This window comes from Pleuronectes platessa, chromosome 19 (assembly GCF_947347685.1).
Source record: "Pleuronectes platessa chromosome 19, fPlePla1.1, whole genome shotgun sequence".
Lineage (NCBI taxonomy): Eukaryota > Metazoa > Chordata > Actinopteri > Pleuronectiformes > Pleuronectidae > Pleuronectes > Pleuronectes platessa.
The window spans coordinates 15,326,503-15,342,493 of NC_070644.1; the positions used below are offsets into that span (position 1 = coordinate 15,326,503).

Sequence of the window (15,991 nt, forward strand, 5' to 3'; positions counted from 1 at the left end):
TGTCTTAGTGTTTGCGGTGTGTGTGTGCGTGTGTCTGTGTGTGTATGCAGGAGAGGCTCCTACCAAAAGATAAAAAGCCCAAGGACGTCCTGCACACTGGAGCTGCAGGTGATGTGACCGGCGGACCAACGGATGGATTGATTTGGAGTTTGAGGGATGATCGGCATTAACTGAGTGATGAGTCTGCGACCTCAGTTGGTCTGTTTGTGTGATATGTTCATCACATCATAGGCGTAACAATTCTGAAACCAAGATCAAAAGCGCACTACAAACGCCCTCATCCTCGAATCATGATGACGTAACCCAAGGGATCACACTGCAGGGGCGGCCTATTGAGCTTTCATTACCTTACTAATGAAATAAGTTAAACCCATGTTTCACAGATAACACAAACACATATATATTTTTAAATTACCTTTGTATTTAAATTGAAGCCGAATTGTATCATCTTATCATTCTTTGTGTCTCTAACCATGACTCAGCGCTAAACAAGAAGAATTAAGGACTTTTATAACTAAGCTTCTAAATATTGAGTTTGTAATTTAATTTAACTGTTTGATTTCTTAACAATACATTCAAGTCAGACCCCATAGTGAGGCCTAAAGATGTAACGCTTCACTAATTTGATTACCAGGTTGATGAAAAGGCTAAATTAATACTTATCCTTTGAGAGTTTCAGTGCTGTAGCCAATCCAAACCCATATTGGGCGAGAGGCACGGTACGTCCAGGACAGGTCACCAGCGTATCACAGGGCCAACTAACCATTTACACTCAAGTTCAACCACAGTCATTTTAGAGTTTCCAGTTAACCTTACACCAAACTAGATGTCTTTGGACTGTGGAAGGAAGCTGGAGCACTTGGAGAAACCGTGAACCAAAGAGTATTTTTAGTTGATGTCCACAAAGTTAGAAATTATAAAACTGTTGTCCATATAACAGAATTCACCCGGTTAACATTCAATCTTCAAAATAAAACCAGCACACTTATAGCCATTGTTTTCCTGCAACAGTTTGAAGTCAACCTAAACCTCACTGCTCTACTCGTCCTTGGCTGTGGACAAGAGTCTCTGCTTTCCAGTGTGGAAGTGGGCGAGAGAGTGGTTTTTACCAAAATGACCAGTTACATAGCGCCGGGTGATGGATGAATAAAGATACACAGGTAATGGTCCAAAAAAGGGATGAGGTGAAGAGCAAAGGGTTCAATGACATTACAGTGTCCAGAAATACCTAACCTGCACACGCCCCCTCCCCTGATGGTGAAGATGATGATGAAGATGATGAAGCCATCCTTCTTCCATTGCATTCTCACATCAATGAGAGGGAGAGAGGGAGAGAGAGGGGGTGTATTTTCAGCCACACACTGCTCATATCCGGAGACACACACACACACAGAAGGGAGAGAGAGAGAGAGAGAGAGAGAGAGAGAGAGAGAGAGAGAGAGAGAGAGAGAGAGAGGCTGACGTCCTCTCCTCCTCTTTTTTTTGCATCATTTGCTCTGCAGAACTCGTGCGTAACGTGCCTACTCCTGGATTTCCCATAACTTCAACTTTCTCTTTTTTGCAGCGTTTTCTTTCTTCCTCTCTCACTCCCTCCACCGTCTTTCATCGTCTCATCCCTCCTTTCCTCCGACTCCTTTTGGAATGAGCTGTTTTCCTGCCTGCGTCGGTTCCATGTCAGCATGGGAACTGCCGTGTCCAAGAGGAAGAATTTGAGAAACGATGCGATATCTTCCGTGGCAGCAAAAGTTAGGTGAGTGCGTGTGGCGCCCGGTTCTACCTGCGATGTGTTCCAGAAGCTTCTGGGGGTCTGGACTGGGGGGGGGTTCAGTCTCTAGGTGGGAGACAAGTGGAGAGGCACGTGTGTTTTGGTGAATTACACCACTGCGTTATGTCTGTCTTTGGAATGCGCAGGGGCTCTTCGCTCTGACTCAGTCATGGTCCTGAGCAAATGTGTGTTTAAATCCCACTTTATTCCCTCTGCATCGCCCCCGTGGTGAGCACATGTAGCCGACCCGAGGGGCCGAATAACCCGCTCCAGTCATCCTTCCTCTCCCACGGGGCTGGATGGAGGTTTGCCTCTGGCGCGTCGGAGCTTTTACTGTTGTTCTGAATGGAGCATCATTGTGTAATGAAAGTCATGCAGAGGCAAAGCGAGGGTTACTGTGACTCACACCGATCAAGCCCTCTCCTTCATTGTCTGATTTCAGCCTCACCTGAAATAGCTGTTTAAAAAAAAAAAGTGTTTGGTTTGTATAGTAATTTAAAAAGAAACGATTTTTTTCTTTCTGCACGGAACGCATCGATCCGCGGGGGGGGGGGGGGGGGGTTGCGGCTGCCGGCTTCACGCACTGGCGGGCAAATGATCCAGCTGTCAATTAATCAATCACGTGTAATCGATCGGGTCGTTTGCGGTGATCACCCATCACGGTCAGTTACTGGGGCAGTCACAGAGGACAGGGGGATGCCCGTGGGTCCAGCAGCGCGAGGACTCAGACCGTTCGGCTGGAGTCCAACCCGTTAAGAGCTGTTAACGACTCCCTCCGATAAGACACTCAGGGTTTATGGGCTGCATGGATTTTGATGTCTTTAAAGGATCGCATCTGCACGCAGCTGCATACGTGCGCTTGCAGCTACACCCCCCGCTCCCCAGCCTGTGCTGCTGGCTGCATGCACCGTCTGCAACGGGCTGAGATGAAGCTGCAGTTTGGTGAGGAGCACGTGTGTCTGTGATCCCATGTCTGCACGTGAAGTGCACACAGGCTGCTTCCCAGATCTGAGCGTAGAGTAGACGTTTCCCAGCTCCACAGAAAAGCCCCAGTGTGTCTGACTTCAGATCAGTCAATGAATGACCTTGACTTGAGTACAGAGACTCCAAACCCACAGATGTGGGCTGATGTGCTATTACGTCATTCTCTCTCTGAGTGTGTATGTGTGTGTGTTGTGTTGCATTTCATATGCATGTCATATTTACTTACATTACACAGCCTGTGCAGGCAGAGCAGCGTGCAAGTGTGCCACCTTGAAAGCAAGATGAGGATGTGATGCCCATACTAAACAGAAAGTGACTACAGAGGGTATCCTGAGCAGTAATCCTATGAGAGTGTGTGTAGTCCATGTATTACTCATGCTGTGGGGACCTGAATATGTTTACACAGTCCCTTCACAGAGACTTGACGTCCTTATGGGACCTAAAAGGAAGTTCCCATAATGTAAATCATTGTATGTTAAGGTGAAGTCATGTTTGAAGGTTAAGTTTAAGGCTCAGGTTCAGGTTTAGCGTTAGGACTGGGCAGGTAGTAACTGTGTAGGTCTGCAGGAAATAAATCTGTAATGTTCTTTGAAGTCATGGAGACACGTGTGTGTGTCTGTGTGTGTGTGGTACACCAGTTGTGTCAGATGTAGCTCCATTTTAGACCTGAAGAAAAAAATACTATCCTGAGACCAACTCTCTCTCTCTCACACTCAAACAAAGCATTGCACAGCTATCCTAATAAAGGCTTTGCATTGACTTCCATTTAACGTGGACATTCTTAACAAAACCTTATACCTAAACCTTAAGCATAACTGCTTCATAGATAACCACGATTCCCATCTTACCATTAATCTTAACCAGAACCCCGGAGGTTAAAGTGTTGCCTCATTAGAACCAGACTTTGGTCCCCATGAGTTCCACTGGTGATGAAAAGGTCAGTGTTTATGCTGGAAAATGTCCTAAAGAGGTACAAAAACGAGTACCCCATTATCGGTTTCACACCCTCTCTCTTTCACACACAAGGACAGGAGCTCAAACACACATTATCCAGAGTTAAATTTTGGGGGATTTAATGGCAGAATGAACCTTGGCTCCCATAGACGAGGAAATGCAGCTGAATCGCATCCAATATTTATCAGTTTTTCACCTGCACACAACCTCATGAATGTGGAGGCGAGCACCGAAAATTGTTTTCACTCCTCTTAACCTCACACACACACACACAAACAAAAAACGACACACACACACATACATACTGTATCTACATGCATGCAGGCAGCGTTGCACTGAATTGCTCACTCCATCTCATTATGCCCGCTCCTCTCTTCTCCAGTGTGTCTGAAGGGCAGCCCGGACCCTGAATCCTCTGAATCTTAAATGTTAGAGCTCTGGCTGCAATGTCCCTTTACAGATATCAAATATAAAATGTCCCAAACACTTTTAAAACCCTTAAGTTCAACCTATGATTTTAATTCTAACCCTTTAAAATACCCCTTTAAAGAATCAGGAGTAAATCTCAACTCACTCATCATTCCTCATAACTTTACTCTCTTGCACAGTCTTAGAGAGAGAGAGAGAGAGAGAGAGAGAGAGAGAGAGAGAGAGAGAGAGAGAGAGAGAGAGAGAGAGAGAGAGAGAGTATATATATAGAGAGAGAGAGAGAGAGTCTATAGAGAGTGTTCCACATTAATTGCTTTGGATGGCAATGAATCTCACAGCCATTAAGTGCAGTGCATATCAAGAAGTGACAAAGAATGTGCTCACCAGGAAAAAAAAAAATCACTCTCGAAGCCCCAAATGTCTCTTTCTAATGTTGCAATAGGAAATCACTGATTCAATAAGGTTCATCCTCAGGGAACCATGAATGTCTGCACAAAATTGAATGGCAATGTGGAATAATTTAAAAAATGTTCACAAGAAATGTAAACAGCTAAGTAGGATAATTTTTTTTAAGTTCAGAATTTGCAGGTTCTCCCTGTGTTTTTGTGGATTTTCTCTGGCTCCCTCTCACAGTCCAAACACATGCAGATTGGGGTTAGGTGGATTGGCTACTCTTAAATGACCGTAGGTGTGGATGTGAATGTAAATGGTTGTTTGTCGCTGATGCTGTCCAGAAGGAACCCCGCCTCTCACCCAATGTGATCTGGGATTGGCTCCGGTTGCTCCCACGATCCTCAAAAAGGATGAGCGGTAGAGATGATGGATGTATTGGGGGGAAAAACTGATTATTCTTTACATTCTAACGTGATGAATTGTGTTCCTTTGTGGAAATGGCACTAGCGTGATGTTAATCTGACCTGGTGTTGTATCAGAACCCTGTGCGTCTTATTTTGAAAAGCACCAACAGACGACCAGTGTCGTCACCACACTTGCGGGTGAGCAGGTTCATTTTGGAATACATATAGAAAACATTAAGGAGGTTCAGGTTCCCTCCTCATGCCCGACATTAATCCGTGCGGAAGTCATCTTATGTTTATGGATGTCTGGTTATGAAACAGGTCACACTCTCTCCTCCAGCCGGCCACGAGAAGTAGCGAGCAACTGAGAGCCAGGAGAAAAAAATAGATAGAGGAGAGAGAGAAAGGGAGATTACCTCCAATTTACACACCAGTACTCTGCGACACTGAGTGAAGAAGCGCATGCTTTGATCATGCTGACAGCTGGAGCTGTGCTGCGGTTCGGCTGAAGGGCATCGGACAACAGCCGTACCAGGGTTGTGAAAGATGGGGCGAGAGATCAAAGCGTTGGTCCTTACTGACGGATGCAAATGAAATATTGTGCCTGAGCTCATCCAGGACAGTCGACAGGTGCGACTGTCTCTGTCATAGAGCTGCTGTCACTCAGTCATGAGGTCAAAGGCTGTTACATAACGGTCTCTGGTGTCTTTTTTTTTCTAATTAGATTCAGTCAAGCTCGACAAAGTGTCAAATTCCCTCTCAAGTTCTCTCTACTCTTTGCCGAATATCTTGCTTCCTCGTTTCCTTTTCATTTTATAAATGTATAAACACAGTATATATTAGTCATATGTTCAGTATCCATATCCTTCTTCTTCCCTCCTTTGTTCTTCAATCAGACGGTTACATTTCTGCTATAAATACGCTGAAGGAGGCAGATTTTACAGTCGGAGGAATGATTGGGACTCCAGCAGTGTTTTCTGATTGTTTATTCGTCTGCTATCGTGCATTTTTGTTCTGCTCTTTATTTATCATTTGAAAAAACAATCCCAACTCAAGACTTCTCAGTTGTTTCAGAAATATGTTCAGACTGTCCAATCTTTTAGGCACTAGTTCCATAGCTTGAGGGCAACTGAGCCAATTTATCTCATTTGCTAATCCACAGTTGAAAGCTCCAGAACAAGCTTGTAACACATTGAAGAACAATTGTATGGGCCTGTTTCACTAGATCATTATTTTTTTCTGCCAAGTTATACTTCAAATGTATTGTGACCTTTTTTAAACATAAAGTTAAAAAAAATAAAATGATCGGCAAACTGTTCAAGTTTCAATACAAATTTTAATTAGAATTTTCCGTCAGCTAGAGTTGAACAAACATTAAGTGTTTGGCTGCAATGAGACGAGCAGCTGGAGGTGATAACTCTCCTGTCGGGAGCCATGACATCATTACAGAGGACGATTAAAAGAGCAAACCTCGAACAATGGAAAGCCATTGTAATTACATCATTCGGCCTCAGCATTAACACAAGTAGCTGCTTTTCACATTGTGGCTGAATAGTGTATGGTGTCATATGTGTTTCTTGGAATCATTTGAGCAAAGTCTCTGCAGATATGATATTTTGTCTAGTTTTCTAGAAGTCACAAGGTTCATAAGGATTTATCAAGACTCTTTCCAATTCAGCTATTTGTCTTTCATTGATACATACAGTGAATACACCTGTTTGCAATACATCAGCCTTTTTTCTGCCATTTATAATCAGGTTTCATTTTGCGCTTATTGAAAACCCTGATGAATGGAAACACAAGTCTGCTGTGAAAAAAGCTATGTATCCATTTACAAGTTGGAAGTAAATAATATCTAAGCTACTGCGGTGAAACCGACAACTGTGTGTGTTGTGTCAGTGTGTATTTGTGTCTAAACCAGCTGCACCACTCAGCGCTGCATGTGGTAGGGGACAATGTGGAGAGCCACTACTGTACTGACATTTTAATCAGCTCCCTGATCAGTGGCTTCGCTCCCATAAGTCCCATAATGCACTGCACTTTCAAGACTGCAATTAAAGCTCCGTAAGTCCCCTCGGCCCTCAACCTGCACCTCAGTACTCTCAACAGGTCCTCATCACTCCAGCTGTGCAGTTTTTTGTCTGTATGTGCCGCTGTGTGTGGGTGTGTGTGTATGGGGAACCCAATTCAATTAGTCCATGTGAGAGGAAGATTCGATTAAGGAGCATTCAGAGTGAGGAATCTCTTTGCTTGGCAGCCCATTGTTTACGGTGGAGAGACAACCAGGGAGACATCCGCTCTGATGACATCCAGACCAGTGGGAGCACTGCCAGGGGAACGATTGCCCGGTTTCAGCCATGAGCTGCCTGTCCTCTGAAGATATACTGTCAAGAGATGTTTAACAGCACCAGGATCCACAGGGAAACGGCACATGATGATTGGATAAGGATCGATAATGGAAATACTGTACGTGGCATTGAAACATTTGCCATCCCATAACTACCTTTACACAAGTCAGCTGGTAAATTGCAGCTTGAATTCAAAGAAAAATACAAAATAAGTGGATTAAGAAGCAGATAAAAATAGAAGTATTTAATAAACAAATAATAATAATCATGCTTTCAGCTAATTAAGTAAAATAAACAAGTACACTGATTAAATAATCAGTGTTATCAACAATTTATCATTATCGTCCTCCACCTTGACATAGGGCTGCGTGAATTATTGTTTTAAAATTGCAATCTCATTTTTAATTGACAATGATCCTGCAGCATTTTAATCAGGGACATCAGCTGCATCGAAACAAGCGCTCCTACTCCCTCCAAAGGAATCTAAATTAAACCCCACTTATCTGTGCTTTCTTCCTCAGCCAATGACGGTGCGGCGTTACCCCTACAACAGCGAATGAGTGGTAGAAAAAAAGGAAAACATAATCGCTTTTTACTTTCTTTAATAAACCATGGTTTGGTTGCTTGGCACATATTCAAGCAAACCCAACTGGGAAAACTGGCCATTGATTGATGGGTATTCATAAATGTTGGGCGAAAAAGCACATTTAAAGAGAAACAGGACAATCCGAGAAAAAGAGTCAAAGATAAGTGTATAAAGTTTCACTGGAATTAGTCACATTTCAGCATCTACATCCATTAATAAGCAGAATGAGAGAGAAGGAAAAAGAACATTTTTGAAATGTTCCCATGCGTCACGTATCTAGTTCACCATTGTTCTGTCTGGGTCCATTTAAAGAGTTGAAGCACTGAGGTGCATCTTCCTGCCGTCAAGGAGCGTTTAATTTGTCTGCAGAGTGCTTAGTGGAGTTTGTGGCGGAATGTGTTCAGCAAGTGGAGTGTGTGTAATTGTGTCTGACTCATTCAGCTTGTGAAGACGCTAAGTACGCGGCGGGATCGGTTGAACCGTGAACCCAGAAAAAGGCTCATGTTCACTCAGCAAGGAACAAAACAAATGACCACGGACAGGAGACGGGAGCTTCAGGTGTCACATTATACCCACTCAAAGTTTACATAACAGGATTAGAGCTACTTCTGGAATTTAGTTCCATCCCACACGATGGACCTTACAGCACCCTTGTCATTTCATCAATTGGTAATGAGCAGCTTGTTTATGTCTCAGGTGAGATATCACCGGAGTATTTATTTTTCAAATAGTGATTTGCAAGGGTTTTGAAAAGCACTGATAAATAATGTCATGTTGAAATGGAAATCACATCAGGAGATGCTTATGAAATAAAATCACAAAGTAGAATGGTAGCATACCACCGCCAAGCTCAACTAATTCCCTTAAGATCAAACAAGCCGCACCAAATAACACACATTCATTTTTCATTAGGATCCATTGTCCCTTGGGAAACTGGTGAAAATGTGAAAATAATCAACCATATCTTGCAATGCAGAAAAAAAACACACCCTGGAGCCACCCCTGTGTCCAGATCCACACCTTAATTTATGGCTTCTTTCTTGGCTCAAGTCCCATCCGTCCATTAAGTATCATGAAAATCCGTTCAGGAGTTTTTGTGTTATTCTATTGACAAACCAACTGACGGGGGCAAAACCATAAGCTCCATTGTGGAGGTAACAACATCTAGGGGACTTGTTGTTGTATTTGAGATCGAGGATTGTTTCCAGTATTCCCAGTTGTTGTGTTCAAGGACACTGTGACGTTTCTCTTGGCAGCGGAAAAGCACTGCACCCACCAAGCAGACTGTCAGGACATCTAACCCTCATGTAAGACAAAGGACAAACTGAACATAGACATAGGGAATGGGTAATGAGGATTTGGTCGTTGCACTTAATACAAGCAGTTTATTACGAAAAATCACATGAATATGAATTATTCCAATATTGGAAACTGTGATTAACATACCATAGTAACAAGAACAAGGCACAAGTTATACCTATAATGCTGTGAAAGTGTGAAAAATGTTCACTGATTAGTTGCCAAATCTCTTTAAACCAAGCTCATGAACATATAGCTTGCTATAAGTCACTGAATATATGGGAATGAAATTATGTCTGGAGGATTGAAAATCAATCTCATCATAAAGTCCATTTAGTAGCAGAAAATGGTATATCTTTTTTTCTCTGAGATCTTTCTGGACCATGAACTGAGTTTCAGAGTCGATTCCATGTGAATGGACACAGTACAGTTATACACTTATAGTTAGGAATAACATTTTTTTTTTAATTTAATTATCTACAGTTCCATGACAACTGAACAAAGTCCATCTACGTTGAAGACCATGCGATTTGATTATAGGCTCCAGAAAAGCTACTAAACAGATCTTTGAATCTGGAAAACATCATCAATAGAATATCCATTGGGGGAAACATGCAACATCAGCGTAATGATCTTCTCAGGTACAGACCGGATGGTTTAAGATTTCACTCTCACAGTGTCCGTCTCCTCTGCCTCTACGTTGCTATGCATCCATTATCTATACCACTCATCCTCTTGAGGGTCGCAGGGGGAGATGGAACTGACCCCAGCTCACATTGGGCAACAGGGTCAGAGAGTCAACATACAGAGACAGACAGTGGAAAGACTCCTATTAACATAACCCATCAGCAACCTCCACACAGAGAAGCCATGGCCGAACCAGGATTCCCCCCAAGAAACTTCTAAATATCTAATTCCATCTGATCTCATCCACTTGAACTTGATCCTGCACCATCCTTCCTGCTTCTGTTTGACCCGTGTGCTTACACTGCCCCACTCTAAAATAACATAACATCAAATTTAAATCAGCAGCAACCTCGAGAGGCATTAAACTGCAGTTTTCATATTGTCCATATCACACTCAATGAGCCCTTTGAGAGGTTAAATGAGGATTTAAAGTTGAGTTGATTTTCAAGGGGTTTCGTCGCCCCGAGGAGGAAACTGAACGTTCCGCCACTTGTATTTCTTCCTCCCTCACTGTCTCCAATGCGTTCTCTCTGCCTGTATCCTCAAGTTTACTCCGCTTTTCATTTTTAATATACCCCCCCCACTCCGTCTCTCTGCTGCAATCCCATCTCCCTGCCTGTGACACTCCCCTCCTCCCCTCTTTCCCCAAACCCCCTGTCACATGTCTGAAAGCTTGCACCAATTTCAAATCTTCGCCTGCGTCTGCGTCTCCCTCCTCATTTCCACCTGTGCTTGTAGAGTATCTCATCCCCTCTCGCCACCTCACACGCCTGTGTCTCCCTGAGGTGCTCACATATCATGTATATGGAGTGGGTGCAGTAATATGAGAGAGCACAGCAGGGGGGCACGGGTTTTGTTTAGTGGATGGATCGAGACGTATTATGCTCTATTGTTTTCCAACGGTCATGGATAATGCATGACGGAAGTCGCTCGCAACATTGTGTGGTGATTCTAACCAGAGTGGCCGTCCTGTTGAATAATAGAACAGCGGGACATAATGATTATGTCTGAGGGATACCTGCTGATAAGAGCGCACACTGCATCGATCACTACTGTCCTCAACTGGGAGTCTTACTTAAATGCAAAGACAAAGATTTATCTTCGGGTTTTCTGTCCTTTCTTTTTTCTTTTGCCCCTGAATATTTACAGAGGCTCACATGCACCAGAACAAGGATTTAAAGAGAGAAGATACAGTTTACCAGAATTGCAGTGACATGTGTGCTGAGCTATTTATAGGAGTATACTGCTGGATGATGTTGCAGCGGCACGTGCAGAACCTCTCAGTCCTCAATAACAACCCCCCCAAAAAACTCACATTGCCTGAGGTCCTCAGCATCAGGAGTAAAAACGGAGGAGTCAGAGAGAGGTGTGCATTTCTCACTGTTCCCCCCGAAAAATGAAATGCACGTAGAAGCTCTGGTAAGCCTGGTTTTCATGCAGCAAGGTTCCAGGTCTACCCGAGGATGTTCTGTTATTTAAAGTGTTACTGATTATGTTTGCAGTTCTAACGTGGCAAATCAGAACTGAGGCACAAACTTCATTACGGTAATAAGTGTCGGCATTAAAGAACACGGTCATTAGTGTTAGTTAATGAATATAGAACACTTCCAGAGCACATTCCTACCACATGCACACGGCTGACAACTGACATCTGAGAGCCACTTGGCAGTTTCCAAGTTTCAAGTGCTTTGTGCAAATCTGATCAGTTTTGTTTGGATATGTCTACAAAACTGTAGACAGCATTTACTAAGTGTCGAAGTTGTCTTTTCAGTCCTGGTTGATCTGGCAACAGTCGTGGTTACTAGTGGTTACAGCAAGAACAGCAACAGCCTCTGTGCAGTGCAGCCAAATAAATAGATTTTGTTTTAAGTTAATCAATTTTCTGCCTATTTCTATCACGCCGTGAGCAGCTGGGATCTGATTTCATGCTGCACACGGCACAAGCGGTTTCCCCTGCTGCAGCGGGATATAGTAAAAGCACCTGAATTCAGAGGTGCACAGCTCAGTTTCTGCAGCTTTTCAGACATGCACTGAAGTGATGTGAATTCAGATGTCTGAGTCAGTTGCTCCAGACATTTGCCAGAACTTTTCCTCCCGGTGTTGATGGCATTTAAAAAATCACGTCTGATGGGAAACTGGACTGTTACAAATATCTCAGGATGAAAAGATGTGAATGTGCTGTGAACGAATGCATGTGATTTGTATGCATGGTGTGCCGCCTCCTGCATGCTCTACCTAGGCGCGACCCCTCACCTCAATATTGAACATGTCTGATCTGGACAATCTCCTGCTGCGTTTGTGAAAGGAAAACTCAATTTCCTGTCTAAAAACACGCCAAAATAGGGGTCCGTTATAGGCTCAGTGTTGGCGTTGTTGTCGACCTCAGGCAGCTACTCTCAAAGGAGCGCATTTCAGCAGCTTGACGTTTAATTTATAGGACCTGCTCAGGTCACACATGTCTCAGCGTAGCTTTTTAAAAGGTCCTGTAGGTAAACTGCTTCCTGGTGCATCGGAACTAGAAATGAATAAATAAGAAAAAAAGTGTTAGAAAGGAAAGGTGGTGCTTTAGAGCACTATTGAGGTGTGTGTGTGTGTGTGTGTGTGTCTGTCAGCGGGAGAGACAGAGAGACTGCCTGTGTCAATATGCCTGCTGCTTTGGACAGGCTTTAATAATTGAAAGAGCAGCGAGGGAGGAGGCGTACACCCACACATTCCCCCTGTATACAGGAGATTCTTCTGTACCACTCTCTCTTTCTTATCTGTGTATGTCTGTGCATGTGTGTGTGTGTGTGTTTGTGTGTGTGTGCATCTGCAGTCACCCCTGACATCAACTACATTAGGGAAAACATAACCACCAGGAGCTGAGAGGCTATTTTCATGCGTAGAGTGAAAGATGTAAACACTTAATCAGCCCCTGATAGCAAAACAGCCACTGTAAACAAATCAGGTTATTTTTTGGGATCACGTCAATATAAGCTCAGTAAACTGTGCATAGTGATTTGTACACCACGTTTCTAAAAACAGAAAAATCTCACTGATTCTAACGGGTGTGTTAGACTTTTCATGGAGATGTTTAGCAATATACAAATTAAAATCTCAGAGTTTAAGTCAGTTTGCGTACAGTATGTATCTTGTAAGTACAGTAGTTAGTTGTTGAATAATGGATAAAAGATGCAGTGTTAAAATAGTCGTATTAATATCTCATAAAGAATTGAGAGTTACTCACGTTTTCTAATTTCCTCTCCTCTTATTCTTAATTACTATCATGAGTCGTTATGTCCAGAAGTCATTGCTGTAGCACGTATCCTGTCCTCAGTTTGGACCCAGATTGACATGGAAAGCACATCTTCAGTTATCTGTCTCTCTTTCACCCCGTCTGTCTTTGGTCCTTCTTCAATCCTGTCGCACACTGACAAGAGCGACATTAAGATGTAAATATCATTCGTCTGCAGGACCTGGGGCCATTCTTTTTAAAGATGGAAGCCCTTAGTGATATAAAGTTCTATATAAAGGCTGAATGGGTGTCTTTAGAGTAAAGACAGACCGATATGGACTTTTGGGGGCCGATGCCGATGCCGATTCCTATATTAGGGCCTGGAAATTTCTGAGGGCGAGTTAACCTAAAACTATCCCTCGGTCTATATCCTCCTGCTGACTCTGTCCGTCTCTCAGCCTGTGGCCGCCTGAGGTGTGGAGATAAAACAGCTGCATCTTAATCTGTGGGTGGCACGAGTCTACAAAGAAAGCAATTAGGGTTTATAATTTACAATTCCCTTGCCCTTCTTTCTTCTCTCCTCTCCCCTTTCCTCTCCCCTCGCACTCACCCCTCCTCTCCTCCCATGAATTAATGTTTTTATGTGTGTGTCATGTGTGTGTCCCCACAGAGCAGCGCGAGCATTTGGAGAGAACCTGTCCCACACACACTCTGAAAACCGAAACGGATCAGGTCAGCGTCTCTGCCATCATGCCATTTGTCCACCCCTCTCTGCTGCTCTGCATATTCCTTTGTGGTCTTTAATCCTTCCTTCACCTGCTTTACCTTATCCTCTGCTGAGGCGGGGCACATTAGTGTGTACTACAATGGCTGATAACTGCAGAAAGATGATGATAGTACCCTCTGTCATCCTCAACTTGTCTTCTTCTTTTTTTTCTTTTCTCTCTTTTTCTAATCTTGGTCTATTCCTCTGACACTCGTGTTTGCCCTTCTCTCCAACCCTCTAGCTCATCTTCTGTGTGAAACCTTGGTGGGTCCTGACCCAGAGTCACAGAGTGACACGAGTGGCCCCAACAACAACAACCACCTCCACCCCTGCGCCAACACCGCAAAGGGCTGTGAGGACAACCCTGAGTCCAGCCTGGTGAAACAGCCACTGGGCCTGTTCCAGCCACCTCCTCCCTCCATCACCATTTCTACGAATCCAGCAAGGTTGTCCCTTGAGCGCAGCTTCTCGGCCGAGGAAGACCAGCTGAAGTGTGTCGAGTGCACCCTGCAGCCTGCCCGCGTGTACACCATCACTACCCAGCACGGTATGCTGATGAGCAGCGGCCGGGGCAGCAAGGAGAGCCTAGAACTGGACGTCCTGAAGGAGAAGACGGGGAGTGGCGGGCCGGGATCCAGAGGTGGCTTGATCCAGCCCTCCACCTCCCCTTCCTCCGCCTCTTCGTCTCCGACACAGTACCACCATGGCAGCAGCCGTGGGGCCAGCAACAGTGGTAGTAGCCACCACCACAGCAACCATCACCACAGCAACCATCACCACGGGATCCACCACCATGCCGTCGCAGGCACCAACTCGCCGTCCAGCAGCGGGGCGGGTGGAAGCAGCAGTGGCAACCAGCAGCAGCCTTCCCACCGTTCCCACCACCACCATCACCTGTCACAACCCCCGCTGCAGACATCTGTCAGCGCCCACAACATCCGCAGCTGGGGCGAGGGTGGAAAGGGAGATGCCGAGTGCAGCGGGCTGGCCTGTGACTCGTGCAGCGGTGTCCCCTCGCGGAGCCAAGGCTCCCTGGACCTGGAGAGTGCGCCCCGAGAGGCAGGCAAGCATCACAGACGCCTAGAACGGATGTGGAGTGTGGACCGGGTGACTGGGCTGGAGAGAGGTGAGATGGTGGACGACACAGAGGAAGGGCGAGGCGCTGAAATCCAAACAGGGGTGGGGGGGGGGGGGGGGGGGGGGAGCGGGCTGATCATGAGGCCCTGTGGCTGGGATCAACAGGTTTGGTATCAGACCAGAGAGGAAATAGTATTTGACTACTTTTAATTATCTGGAGGAAAAATACTCATTTTGATCAGAATAGACTGTAAATAATGATGGACGACATGTCTCCAATTCCTCGAATTGTACAATACTGAAGTACAAAAAAGTCTGGACAGCAGTGATCCTGGTGTGGAGTTGCGGAATCAAGATCCTGCTGATTTATGGGCTTGACCAATCGGGAGTCAACCTCAGCTTTCAATCATGACCTTTCAAACCATTTTTATTCCATCAAATAACCAATTAGAACTCAAATTACCTGAGAAATAAGCATTTGAACAAACATTTGACATGATCCAGATGATTTGGCCTCACTTTTGAGGAGATGTCTTGTCTTCCATCGTTATATAAAGTCTATGATTAACATGCTTAAGGGCAATGAGATCTTGCTGACGACTATTTATTACAGAATCATAAAGGATCCATTTAATGTCACCTTCCCATTAGTCTGTTTGTGACAGTTTGAAGTATTAACTCTTGGCTTCTTTTTTATTTTAAGGCCCCTTCAGTGAAAAGGGAACTTATTTAAACCTTTAGTCCATATTTATTAAAAAATAAGTAATACATGTTTAATTCTAAGTTGCTTTACTTTGAAATAGAGGTAAAATAAGTTCAATTACATATTGTTTGGAGTAACATAGATTAAAAGTGAGCTAGTATTAAACTTTTTGGTTCCAAGATACTTTTTTCAAATCTATATCCTCTCAGGTCTGGTGGGGAATGAGGGCTTGATGTTGGATGGTACGTGGTGGTCTGTAGATCTGACTCTCCGTCTCCCCATCTCTCTCCCCTGCTGTCTCTTCCTGTGTGTCTCCGTCTCTCCATTTGTGGAGTGGTGGACTGTGGAGTGCCGGTGCCGTCACTAGTTTTGTGCTTCCATA

General features: G+C 44.3%; 1 protein-coding gene across 1 annotated transcript in view; it reads left to right on the top strand.

Annotated features, from left to right (window-relative positions):
- Positions 1-1,679: 1,679 nt before the first annotated feature.
- nsmfa (NMDA receptor synaptonuclear signaling and neuronal migration factor a) overlaps positions 1,680-15,991 on the top strand; it is a 34,598-nt gene continuing 20,286 nt past the window's right edge. Inside the window, 3 exon segments of the mRNA XM_053411429.1 lie at positions 1,680-1,750; positions 13,734-13,795; positions 14,071-14,955. Of these exon segments, the coding sequence (XP_053267404.1) occupies positions 1,680-1,750; positions 13,734-13,795; positions 14,071-14,955 (1,018 nt within the window).